The sequence below is a fragment of the Castanea sativa genome, chromosome 1, assembly GCF_040712315.1.
Source record: "Castanea sativa cultivar Marrone di Chiusa Pesio chromosome 1, ASM4071231v1".
NCBI classification, from domain to species: Eukaryota; Viridiplantae; Streptophyta; class Magnoliopsida; order Fagales; family Fagaceae; genus Castanea; species Castanea sativa.
The window spans coordinates 89,118,253-89,132,475 of NC_134013.1; the positions used below are offsets into that span (position 1 = coordinate 89,118,253).

The 14,223-nt window shown below is 33.1% G+C and overlaps 2 protein-coding genes across 2 annotated transcripts; both read right to left on the reverse strand.

The window, feature by feature from the left end:
* Nucleotides 1–1,003: 1,003 nt before the first annotated feature.
* On the reverse strand, nt 1,004–7,587 carry LOC142636760 (uncharacterized). The gene is made up of 8 exons (XM_075811056.1): nt 7,471–7,587; nt 7,297–7,346; nt 3,821–6,394; nt 3,209–3,640; nt 2,705–3,133; nt 2,501–2,542; nt 1,750–1,957; nt 1,004–1,448 (listed from the first exon to the last, which is right to left on the reverse strand). Exons 3-5 carry the CDS (start codon nt 6,382–6,384, stop codon nt 2,722–2,724), a joined length of 3,408 nt encoding a protein of 1,135 aa, XP_075667171.1. The 5' UTR covers nt 6,385–6,394; nt 7,297–7,346; nt 7,471–7,587; the 3' UTR covers nt 1,004–1,448; nt 1,750–1,957; nt 2,501–2,542; nt 2,705–2,721.
* A 3,096-nt stretch (nt 7,588–10,683) lies between these two features.
* LOC142641029 (uncharacterized) lies at nt 10,684–14,223 on the reverse strand. The gene is made up of 8 exons (XM_075815385.1): nt 13,277–14,223; nt 13,086–13,137; nt 12,412–12,483; nt 12,067–12,304; nt 11,775–11,981; nt 11,557–11,647; nt 11,378–11,480; nt 10,684–11,260 (listed from the first exon to the last, which is right to left on the reverse strand). The coding sequence occupies exons 4-6, from the start codon at nt 12,085–12,087 to the stop codon at nt 11,561–11,563; spliced, it is 315 nt and encodes a 104-aa protein (XP_075671500.1). The 5' UTR covers nt 12,088–12,304; nt 12,412–12,483; nt 13,086–13,137; nt 13,277–14,223; the 3' UTR covers nt 10,684–11,260; nt 11,378–11,480; nt 11,557–11,560.

Here is a 14,223-nt window from a genome sequence, read left to right on the forward strand (position 1 = left end):
ACTTTTAATTTCAGTGCTTATATTAAATAAAAATTAAACTTTTAACTTTTTTACATTTTTGATGTATAGGTTGATTTAATTAATCAACAATTGTTGGGCAGGTAGGTCCAGTCCAGGATTTAACTGAGCCCAGCACACATTCATTCAAAACCCTAAAATCAGATCCAACGGACAATATAAACACTACAAGAAATTTGGTCTTTAGCGACGGCATATAGTCGTCGCTAATGCATTAAATATCGTCGCTAATTATATTAGCGACAAAAAATGTCGTCGCTAATTTTCGTTAAACAAAAGTGGTAACAAAAAAGATTTTTTGTGACGATATTAATCTCGTCACAAATACAATACTATTAATGACGACAAAGTCGTTGCTAATAGTAGCAATTGTCGTCATAAATAACTCGAGATCTCAAGACGAAATGTCATCGCTACTAGTTTAATTAGTAGTGATGAATTTTTTTGTCGTCGCCATTAGATTATTATTAACGACGAAATTCTTGTTGTTGCTAATATGTCATTACTAGCGAGGACACTTGCTGTCGTCACAGATAATGATATATAAGTGACCACAAACATGTCATCACTAAAAATTGCATATTAGCGATGATATTGTTTGTTGTCACTAATGATATGATAAAATATTAGCGATGACACTGTCGTCGCTAATAATATTTTACATTTTTTTTATTTTTCTTTAAAATTTACATTCTGAATTTTACATGGGTACCGTTGGGAAATAACAAAGCACAATCCTATGCACATAAAAAAATTTCAATCACAAATACTCATATAAGCATAACACCTGCTCAATCAATAACTACTAATAAAGGAAAATAATACCCAAGTTCAATATCATATACATAATAAAAGCTCCAATCTATTCACTCAAATACTAATCAAATGATAACGAATTCCTCATGAAGATATGCAACCAAGCTGAAGCTTGTTGCAATGAACAAATCACAAAACAAGAGCCAACAATGAACAAGACAAAATTCCCTATCCAATTTCTCAGTATTTCCAAACTAGTCTCCTTTTAAAAAGTACTCCATAACTCAAATTAAATTAAGACCCCTTTTACAATTCACCAATTAGTTACACCCAAACCACACAAAAACTCCAAAATCATTCAAAACCCATGAAACTCACAACTTGTTTACCAAAATTAAGGAATAGTCAGAAGGTATAATAAAGAGAGATTACCAAAAGTACCTCAATTTAACACAACCAGGAAAGATGTGAACTTTGACACTCCCCAAAGTTTCAGTGTCAGACTTTGAGTTTAGTTTCTTCTTCAATAAAAAATAAAAATAAAAACATTGTTTCTTTCGCAGTGTTTGGTAAACCCCTTGGACTTACAAGTTGAACAAAAGAGTGAGATTGTGCTTTTTATTGATCACGTTTATGCCTTCAAGATGAGCCACCACTGGTACTTTCAACATAACCTTCAAAACAAGACCCAACAGAGATTAACTCTTCAGCAAATGACTTGGAGGCAAATAAAAAATGAGAAATAGAAATTTGGATGCGATGTTTAATTTGTAAGTGTAAGAAAATTAGGGGCAACATAGAAGTAAATGGTAAGCATCCTAATAAACAAGAATATGTCAGGATTCTTCATAGTTTTACAAGGAAATGGCATCCAATGACACCTTTAAAATTTTAGATTTATACGAAATAATTTACAATAACATTGAATTATAGAAGTAAACACAAAAGGAGGGAAAAGAAAGGGAGACTACTCACAGCCTTTGAAGACCAGGAGACTCGAAACCGAAATGTTGGAGGGCTTTGACACTTCACCAACCAAATTGTTCAACTCCACAATAGCAGCAGAAGCTAGTTGTCTTGCTTAGAAAACCTCTTCAACCAATTTTTGATTCTACACACATAACCCACTATTCTCCTCTGAAAGCTAAACATGTTCCAACTTAAGTTTCTCATTCTTAATCCCCTATCCAAACAAACAAACACAACAATGAGTTCCAAAAGTTCAGGCACTTGTCAAAATGTACAATGACACATAAACAATGTGCTTTAATACCAGAAAATTGTGTAGTATATTTTGCAGATGAATTAGGAAGTTTCACAGCATGAGTGGGTCAAGCAGCTGGATCTTCTACAAGGATCACATGCTAGCCATTTGTGAATGCTAAATGGATTGCCATGATGTAGAAGACAAAGTGTTATTTGCACGTTATAAATAGGAGTTTTAAATTGGGGCAAAAAAGAGGAACTCATGATAAGAACAATCAAGTCACTACCATAATAATCCGACTTTAATAAACCACAATTCCACACATCACAAATTTCCAATGACAAATACTCGTATAAGCATAACAACTACTCAATCAATAGCTACTAATAAGGAAAAACAATACTCAAGTTCTATATCATATACATAATTTAAATTCAAATCTACCCTCTCAAATAATAATAAAATAATGACAAATTCCTCAAGAAGATATTCAACCAAGTTTGCAATGAAAAGTATCACCTCTCAACATCATCAATAGCCCAAGGCATGTGACATTTTAACCTGAAATAAAAAGAATAAACCAATGTAAAGGTGAACTAAAGTAAATGACAAAATTGTGAACAAAATAGTTTTAACATCCAAGTAAAATTTTAACATTTTTATTTTTCAAAAAAACCATAGCTAAGAAGATATGAAAGCTTTATGTACTTAACAAAACTTAACCTGCTTCAAAACTCAACTTAATCTTCATCCCCAAGATCTCCACTAGATTCATCATCGCTAGATAAATCTTTTTCCTGATCTGAGCTTGAAACATCGTCATCACTATATGTTTCTTCTTCATTGTTAGAATCTGTATCCCATTCCTCATTAGACAAGTCATCATTGATGAACATACTTTCATCAAGTTGCACATATACATTATCAACAGGAATTAAGTCCCCCAAATCTATTGCTGGCACATCATCTCTATGTAACAAAGTTGAGTCTTCATCATTTTCTTGTTGAACTGTTGCATTAACCCCAATACATTCACTTTCTTGGTATACCGCATCACCATTATCTTCTTCATTTTCTTCATGCACATTCTCTGTGCCTATGGGAATATCATACATGTTTCTTTGCGTCATATGTTGCACCACGCGCCAACTACTACCCAATTTAGTATCATTCAAGTAAAAAACTTGTGAAGCTTGGCATGCTAGGATAAATGGGTCAGAATGATACCATGTACGAGATGTATTTACACTTGTAAAATGCTCATCCCTTTGCATTCCTGTTCCATCCCTAGTATCCCACCAATCACACTCAAATAAATATACATGATTATTGCCCAAGTAGGTTAGCTCCAAAACATTCTTCAACTCACCATAGTAGTCAGTTTTTGTTCCACCATCTTCACCCGAAACAAAGACTCCGCTATTTTGAGTACGACGAGTATGTTCACGGTCTTTTGTGTGGAACCTAACACCATTCACAATGCAACCTTGGTAAATGGCAACTAGAGCATCAGATCCGCATGCAAGACTATATAATTCTTTTGACACATTTGTTGCATTACTCCCACATACACGATTGTGGAACCAATTTTCGAATTCAACTTCATGCTTATGATCAATGTCAATGATGCCTTCTCCCTGGATCTCCAAATAATGCTCACTACATTATAAATACATAAAAACACTTCATTTTTTTTTTGAGTAACATGAAAATTTTCTTTAAAAAAAATCACTGGATCTTCAGATAACGCTTACTACATAATAAAAACATATAAGCACTTCATTTTATTACTAAGTAACATGTAAATTGAAAGAAAAAAAAAATCAATGAAACACTTACGTTTTGTACGAATCAATTTCTGAACAATTGCTAAGCACATACCATCGAGCCCGTGTGAGACGCGTATCATCAAGTCTTACATATTTTGGTGCTCCTAAAGGACGTACTGGTTGTGAAAAAACAGACAAGCCTACATCCCTTTCCCCCTGGCACCAGTCGCTGTTCCGCTCCTCACAACTCCATACTGTCTCAATCTCATGAAGATACATAGAACAGAATGTCAAACATTCAATAGATAAATATCCCTCAGCAATTGATCCTTCTGGGCGTGCTCTATTTCGCACAAACCGCTTTAATTTACCAAGAAACCTTTCAATTGGATACATCCAACGAAATTGAACAGGACCTGCAAGCTCTACCTCTCGAGGTAAATGAAGAGCTAGATGTACCATTATATCAAAAAAAGCAGGTGGAAATATCATTTCCATTTTGCATAAAATCACAACAATGTCTTCCTTCATTTGATTTAAGACATTTAACTTTATTGTTCGTGAACACAAGTCCTTAAAAAATAAACACAATTCAATCAATGTTGTACGTATATTATCATTGAAATATCCACGAACTGCAACAGGAAGTAATCGTTGTAAGAGTACATGAAGATCATGGCTTTTCAATCCTGAAATTGTACCCTCATTGGTGTTCACGCATCTACTAATGTTAGATGCATACCCATCAGGAAACTTAACATTTTTCAGACAATCACAGAATCTTGTATTCTCAGCTTTTGTCAATGTATACTTTGCTTGTGGCATTTTCGTAGATGTACCAATTTTCTGTAAGTGCAAATCTTTACGTATGCCCATATCTTCTAAATCCTTTCGTGCATTAGAAGTGTCTTTATTTTTCCCTTTCCCACGATCATTCATCAGTGTACCTAAGACACTGTCACATATATTCTTCTCAATATGCATGACATCTAAGTTATGTCTCAGTTTCAATGTTGACCAGTAAGGTAACTCAAAAAAAATACTTTTCTTTGTCCAATTCAACTCGATCTTCGTGCGCTTTCTTTTTCTTGTAGCTTCATCATTTCCAAATTGCACTTCTGGAACATTCATTAGTTGTTGTAACAGTTGATCTCCTGATAATTCATTAGGGGCTATCCTATGCTCTTCAGTTCCATCAAAAAATTCTTTTTTTTTGCGCCAATTATGCTCCTGAGGTAAGAATCGACGATGACCCATGTAACACAATTTGTGACTAGACTTCAAATAACTCGACTCTGTATTCTCGTTACATATGGGACATGCTAACTTTCCCTTAGTAGACCACCCAGATAAGTTTGCATATGCAGGAAAATCATTAATAGTCCATAATAATGATGCATGCAACTTAAATGAATGTTGCATTGATGCGTCATACGTCTTGATGCCTTCATTCCATAATTCTTTTAAATCATCTACCAACGGCCGCAAATACACATCAATTTTGTTTCCAGGTGCCTTACGTCCAGGAATAAGTAAGGACAAAATCATATACGGATCCTTCATACACCTCCATGGAGGTAAATTATACGGCATAAGTACTACTGGCCACATGCTATATGATGTACTCATGTTACCAAATGGATTGAACCCATCGCTTGCTAAACCAAGTCGCACATTGCGAGAATCTGCAGCAAACCAAGCATGTTTTTTATCAAACTCTTTCCACACTATTGAATCGGCAGGATGTCTAAGGTAATCTCCATCTTCAAGTCGCTCATCTTTGTGCCACCTCATGTCTTTAGCTATATCTTTCGACATAAATAATCGTTGCAACCTTGGTTTAATTGGGAAATACCTTAAGACCTTCCAAGGAATTTTTTTACCTTTACCGTTGTCATTTTTCCATCTTGAAGTATGACATTTTGGGCATTCTTCTTTATCAGCATGTTCCTTCCAAAAAAGTGTACAGCCTTTTTTGCATACATGTATCAACTCATAGCTAAAACCCAAGTCTCGCCTAAACTGCTTTGCTTCATAATACGATTTTGGTAATGACTCCCCATCTGGGAGCGCTTGCTTTATCAAGTCAATCATCAAATCAAACGACTTATCACTCCAATTGCAAAGTGTCTTTATATGAAGCAGCTTCATACAAAAAGAGAGTTTAGAAAACTTCTTGCAACCTGGATAAAGCTCACGTTGGGCATCTTCCCACAACTGATCAAAGGGTCTTGCTTTGTAATCATTGTTTGATGAACCTGGAGAAGTGGAGGATTCACCTATATTTGCATCTGGAAATGTCCCCCTATAAATGTCATCTAACATTTCCCCAACGTCATCAATGTCCTCTGCTTGTGAATTATCATCATTATGCTCAGCTTGCACATGTTTAAAAAATGGATCTTCTTCCCCATGAAATATCCATTCGGTGTAATTCAAATCAAATCTATTCACAATCAAATGAGTCTCTACCGCGTCTATATGGTGATAATACCGATTTGTGCATTTACGACATGGACACTTAATCCTACCAACTCGATCCGCATGACCACGTGCCATGTTAATGAACTGCTTCACACCTTCACTATATCGTGTACTAGTTCTATCAGTTTCATGCATCCAACCTTTATCCATCTTGATGTCCCTATCATAATTTCAATAAACACATTCTTACTTGAGATGCAGTGGGTTGATGAGTTAAACAAGTTCTCTATTATGATGTCTCTATCATAATTTGTAAATATAAAAGAAGTGAACTACTTACCAAGCATAACCCAATTTTCTTCAGAAATAAAATCAATTAAAAAAATAAGCCCTCTTCTCTTTTACCTTTCATTCTTAAGGTGTAAAAGTCCCACACTGGTAATTTACATAACAATGACTAAAAAGTCTTTATAAATCCCTCTCCTCAGATCAAAATGGAAAAGAATCTCTAAAAATATTTGGGCTCACAAGATAATAAATTGAGAAACACATATCTAATTAGATTTATTTATTTATTTATGAGATGATACAACCATTGATCAAACTCTAATCCGACCACAAAACCAGAAATCACTGTATCTGGTTCTCTGTTCAGAATGGTTTCAAAACAATGTGACAGCCAAAACTCATACCCAATTCTTAGTAACTGCCTCATTTATGCATCAAAACTTTAAGCTGAGACTACCAACTAAACAATTTAGAAACAAACAGAGAGCATGAGATTTTCCTCAACAAAGCCTTTTTCCCATGTATTTGATCAGTTTAATGAAATGCATTTAGTCATTCCATCTAGAAAGCACCAACTCAAAACATGGAACACAAGTATGATAAAGATATGGACACAGTACAGGTAGTTCTTCAAAAACTAGGAACACAATTAACTCTTTTAGGTCTACTTTATGTTAATTTTAGGATTAGAAACAAACAAATATAAAAATATTTGACAATATTTCAGGAACAAAATCAAAAGCAATAATAAATATAAGATAGTCCAACTAGTGTAATTGAACTCCCTTCAACCACAAAATAACTACAGAGATAAAAACAATACGAATATCTAACCTTTACACGCGTTGTAGCGGCAACCCAATTATGTTTCCCAAATCACTAACCTGCAAAGTACAACAGAAAAAAACACTCTCAATGCTCAATTATGTTTCCCAATTACGAATTCAAGGGTTGAAGGCAAAGAAGCTGAGGGAAATAACTCATAATTAAGTAAAAAAGAGAACATACCCAAAATAAAGAGAGAGGTGGAGAAGCAGCGGCGTCCGTGTCACAGAGAGAGAGAGAGGAGTCTGTCTTGGGAGAACAACAACAGTTGAAGCGAATGAAAGAAAGAAAAGAGGACGACGTAGTTTTGATAAATAACAACAGAAACCCATAATGATGTAGGTTTAATTTGAACGATGTAGTTTTGATATATAACAAGAGAAACCCAAAACGACGTAGATTTAATTTGATATAAGAAGAGAAACCCAAAACGACAAGAAGAGGTTTCTCAAACAAAAACAAAAAAACAAAACGACAAGAAGAGGGGAAGAAAAAAAAAACATACACTTTCAGCAGATCAAAACCAAAAATAAAAAGTAAATAATATATATATATATATACACACACAGCAAAAATAGTTATACTAAAAAGAACATAGATCAATCACAGGCTTTAGATAATAGAACTAACACTTCATTTCTTACTCAAAAACTTCATCATCTACGAATTCAAAGCCAAATTTGATTCACATAGCAAGAACTGATACGATTTTTACGAAAGCTAACAAGAATCGAAAATTTAGAAGAGCTACGAGAGACCGATCCATACCTAAAAATCAGAGAAACGATAGTACAAAAGAACAAAAATCACGAAAATCTCACTGTTGCTTGAATCGGTGTTGCCATTTGGAGCGAGCTTCAAGATCCGAGCTCCGAAGCCGTACAAGTTGTGTGCACGCTAAGCGAGAGACAGAGTGCACAGGTTAAAAGCACTTCTAGACTTTGAAGTCTAGAAAATTGAATTCAACTCTGCACAAACAGTAGTGTGGTAGTCAAATTTTTAAAAGAAATTAGGGAAAAAGGAAAAAAGAAAAAAAAAAACATCGTGTGATGGTTTATATTTTTTTGATGGGACCGTGTGTTGGTTTGGTGCCATTGGTGAGAATGAGAAGGAAGAAAAAGAGTGGGTGTGATTATGGGTTAGGTGTTTGACTGTGGGTCCGTTCTTAATTTTGTCTAAAAAATCAAATTCTAATTTGGCCACTAGTTGAGCTACCCTATCATATAGCTTAAGAAGTATAGCTGTATCTTTTTGATTAGCGGGTTTTTTGATTGAGACCATAGTCTTCTAGAGAATATATATATATAGCTAGTGGCCACCCTATCATATAGCTTAGAAGCATAGCTGTATCTTTTTGATTAGCGGGTTTTTTGATTGAGAATATATATTTATATATATATGAAAGTTTGGCTTGCTTGTCCTGTGTCAATGCTAACTTTACAATATTCAGGCTTTATCATTAAGTTAGATTGAATATTATTATTCTTAAGGAGGTCGAACAGTAATTGTTTTTGACTTTATTTTTAAGACGAAATATATGTTCCACCTGTTTTCTAATGAGAAAAAAAAAATATCGGGGTCCTCCAGCTAACAACTTTTGGGCAAGTTTCAAGGACAAAATGACTAGAAAGGCTCTTTCTTTTTGAAATATCACAAAAAGGTCCTTTTTAGCCCTAACAGGGTCTTACAAAAAGGTTAGAAATGTACAAATTAGACAACGAAGGACAATTAAGTCGGCCATTTCATCATAGTAACTATGATTTTCAGGGTTCTTACCCTTTTCGAATTAGATTCATATTTAAATAGTTACTTATTTAAGTATCAACATTTGCATCATAATTTCAAACTTTTTGATGATCTTGTATTAAGTATGAGGATTAAAGATCAATTACAAATTAAATCACTTGATTCTAGAAGGAAAACATTAATGAGAAGAGTACTTTTTAAATCATTTTCAAAATTTTCAAGACTAAAGTGGTAGTTTATGACCAAAATTTAATTTGAAACTTAGTTTTTCTTTTTGATAATTCAGTAATTGAATATAGAACATGAGAATTTGAATCTAGGATATTTTTATTACAAGTATCTTAAAGTGCCAGCTGAACTACAAAATTTTTGGCAACTCTAACACGGAATATGAAATACTAAAATCATAGTTAGCAATGTTTATGCTTTTGGAATTGAAAAGTAGTATATTTCTGTCACACTTGCTATATTCTAATCAAACAGCGGACGGTTTCAATTTGATTCAGCCTATAACTTAAAACTAATGACAGAAATTAAGAAAAGGGGATTGCCCAAATAAGTGGCTCGGCATAATGACATTACCTGTCAATAATAAGATATTAATGGAACAGAGCACATTGGACAATTTTTAATTTATTTCAAGTACAATAGACCCTTTTTTATTTTCATTGGAAGAAATAAAAATATTTTCATCCAACAATACTAATGAACCACAATCCACTTGATCTAAATGTTCAGAAATTGTAATAGAAGTAAATAAGTTGTTCTAAATATAAATACGAACTTCAACAACTATCGTCAAAGGCTGAAAATTACAATGCTATTAAGTTTGTTCACTGGAAAGCAAATATATGCCTTTTCAGCTTTTCTTAATTTGAAGCAAAATAAAACAAATAAATATTGCTTCCAAAGCTAATCATAAAGTTGTAGTTACTGCAATATAATTCATCTCTATACTCGATCATATTGTATTTGGTACCCAACAAGAAACCTAGTAATCAGTAACAAAGCTAATCATAATTAGAAAATCTAATCAAAAGTTTTAAAAAATACCTCCTTATTTTCCCTTTAAGTCTTTCAAATTTCAATACTTCTATCAATGGATTTAATAATTAGATTGGTCTAACAAAAAATTGAAAAAAATAAAAAGAGTGATTCCTGCTTCGATGGCATTATAATAGTTATTTAGTAATTTCAAGAACTCATAATTATATATTTACTATACATATTTCCTTTTAAGAAATCTGCAAATATTAATTAAGTGACCATCTATTAGATAGTGTTTCACTGTTTTGTGCATATATTTGACCGTAAAAAAATGGTTGCATGGCCACATGACGTGGCAATCTATCAATATATTGATTTTTCTAAAAAAATAAATCTTAACTAGTAGCAAAGTAGAACGTGTCATTCCAATTAATTTCTCCACCTATCTCAATACTTCTTTCTATTTTGCTGTTGACCAACTAGTTTCAATTTCAATTCAGGATATACAAATACTCATGAAGATCTAAGCAAAAATATAAAATTCAGTAATCGGAAGTAGATAGGTTTTCTAGTTTAAGCATGATGCACCGTTGAACATTAATACTCCCTATAACTTAGGGATGGCATTAAAATGATTGTGAACTGCAGGCATGCAAAAATCCCTTTCAAAAACCTCTCAACTCCACTTCTCATATCTACAAAATACTTTTACCTTGTAAACTAAGGCACAAAAGTGAAAGGTTTGTGCACTGAGTATGACTATAAAGCCTCAAACTTGCAAATAATAATAAATTCCAATCCATTGTCTCAAATACTAATAAAGTAATAACAAAGTCTTCATAAAGTAATAACAAAGTCTCAAATACTAATAAACTAATCACCTTATAGACTAGCTACCAAACCTTGCCATCAGTGCAGCTAGTTGTTGACGTTGTTCCTCTACCTGACTTTGTAATTGTGCCATTTGGTTCTGTGTTTCAGCAAGTTTTTGATCCGACTCACCCTGTTTTTGCTCCGCATCAGACAGTTTCAGCATCGTATTGGACAAATCTTGCTTGCAGGTTTCCAACTCCATATTCAAGCTTGACTCATACCGCAAATGAGAAGAAGGGGTTGGGGTCGGAATCACAAATTTTCCCATCCCTCTTACAAAGCCTCGCCTTGTCCCTAGCACTTCTGTAAAAATTTCCTCCTCAGTGCTTTGGTTCTCTTCATTAGCTACTTTTTCTCTCATTAGATTCTGCACAGGTGACATAAAATTTTACTAAATAATTTATGCAATTAATTCAAGATTTACTCTATAAATTATCAAAATGAAACTTTCATAAATATGAATACAAATTGGAATATTAATTACGTAATTTTCTTCACTTGGTAGTAGTCACAAAAGAACCATCTTTCTTTGTGCGGGTCATCTTATAAAAATCCACTTTTCCAATCTCTTTACCACCTTGTTTCTTCTGCACATAATAAAGATAAAATTAACATGTATACACTAGCATTATTATAAATAATAAAGAATTAAATTGTTGCAACCTCTTCATAGTAAGCAACAAATGATTTGGATCCACAAGTGTGACCAGTATTGTTCTTTCCTCTCGTTGTGCTTATTCTTGTCTGACTTTTTCTAACAAGTATTAGATAAAAAAGAAAAAAGTTAATTAAAACGAAGAGAATTAACAATCATAATAAAAAAAATATCAAAATATACTTGTATTGAAAATTATTAACATTTTAGAATGAACAAGATTTACCTTCCAGGTGGGTGTTTCATATAGATCACATAAAGCATCCCATTTGTCCTGTGTCAAATCTGGTGGAACATTGGCCCTCACTTCCTCCTTACTAAATTTCAAGAACTCCTTGTAAAAGTTACTCCGAACATTATTATAGGTAGTAGACAATGAAATCTCCATACATTTCTTATCCTCAACACGATTTGGGTCCAACGTGAAATCAGCCTAAAACATAATAATTAAAAAAACAGTTATCATTCATTTTTTTACACAAATTTTAAATACCATAGCCTTTGTAGTAACAACTTACCACCAAACGATTCTTCAACATTTGTCGGTGTTCTTGTGGGGCCTTAGACCAAGATTGATAGCTAAGGTTCGCATGTTCACGAACGATGAAGCCCACCCTTCTTGTAAACACACTAGCATTTTCGCCCACAGGTCCTTGGGCCCCAGGAGGGATGGTTATTGGAACAAGTCCATTTTCCCTCAGTTTTTAAACTTGGTGCATAGATTTCTACCTCTTTTCCGTTTGTTGGGCATAGGTGCTATTAGGAAAAATAAGATAGTTGTCAATATCATTTTGGCAAAGCAACTTTTTCAAAGTCTAAACAATAACAAAGATAACTACATGAAAGATTAGATTTTCACTCACCAGATGCAGTAAGGACTACCATCTCATGCGGTGGTCCATCAGGTGGAGACATTCTCTTAAGGGGGCCAAAAACTAATATATATTGATAGAGAGAGAGGAAGACAACAAATAATATAATTGACAAAGAAAAATAATCATTGTAAAGAAGATAAAGTAAAAGAATTTAAAGCAAATGACAACCATTAACTTAAACGAAATATCACTTATCTAAAAGCAAGTCATTCATAGTGAACTTAAAGCAAAAGAAGTTAAATGGATACACAAACAGATTGTTAATTAAATAAACAAAAAGAAGAAAAAATGGGGAAAAAAAACAGAGACATTCTAATCAATTCATTATTTCTATGAAAGTTTGGAACAATACACTAAAAGACTTTGGCCCTAAATCTTGAAATTTCAAAACAAGTTTAGAACTGTTTTTAGTGACCAAAGAACTTTTACCAGTGAACTTTTCCATCCCCATGAAAAGGAACTAGACAAAATTTTTCTTTAATCATTGAGCCAACTAAATAAAAGTTCACACGATTAACATTTTCGGTATTATCATTTTTGGTAAGAATAAAAAGTAATATTTAGAATTTGGATATTATATTATATTGTTGATCAAGTGATGTCAATTAAAAAGCTATTGTCAGGGATAAAGAAACAGAGATTTTGAAATTAAAATGCCAAACCTGGAGGTTAAAATGCCGACTGCAAAGAAGGGGTTCAAAGGTCCAAAGCCGACTGCAAGGAAGATTTTAGATTACCATTTTTTCTCTTAAAATGAAAATTTCTCAGTTATCAAAGACATATTAATCCATTATTTATTAATTTAATGACAAACACTAAGAACAAAACCAGAAGTAAAGAAAAAAGAAAATACCTGAACAACGGCAGTGGATCTACAGGTTTAGTGGGTATGTGAGAAAGAATGAGAGAGATGATGGGTGATATATATAATTGGCGGTAATGACTGAGAAAGACATGGGATCATGCTTATCATGGGACTTCAAATTCCGTTATGTTTGGTTTTTTTTTTTTCCCATTTTCCCTCCAAATACAAACAATCCTGACCCATTTTCCCTCCAAATGCAAACAATCATTTCTCTCAAACATCCCTAAACTGCAATAAATAAATAAATAAAAAAAAAGAAAAAGATAAGCACATACAAAAAAGAATTTTGATACGCATTTTCCCTCCAAATACAAACAATCCTTTCTCTCAAATATTTCTAAATTGCAGTCAAAAGCAATAAATAAATAAATAAATAATAATAATAATAATAATAATAATAAAAGTAATAGAACCCATCCTTCATGCGGCAGACTCTAATCCAAATAATCCAGATAATTATCACTGCCTATAATCCAAATAATTATCACAAAAGTAAGCTACATCTGAATATTTGAAAAACTGGAAAGGATTAAACTGAAACATACCACAATCAAAACCAAAACACAAAACCCAATCGAAATATTTGAAGCACAAAAACAATCATTCTCATAAGTCTAATGAAATCTGAACAATAAAATAAAACTAATCAAACCAGAACAAAAAAAAAATGTAGAATGCTGATCTCAACTTCTCTGCCTGTGATCTTATGCATGTATGAGAGAGAATTTGTTTGTGTGAGAGAGAGAAAGAAAGAGAGAGCTTCTTCAATGCTCTGGAGTAGACAAAGAGAAGAAAAGAAAAAAGAAAAAAGGAAAGTGAAGAAGCTTCAGTGGAGTAGACGAAGAGAAAAAATGAAAAAAAAAAAATTAAGAGAGCTTCAGTGGAGGAGTAGACGAAGAGAAGAAAAGAAAAAAGAAAAAAGGAAGCTGAAGATA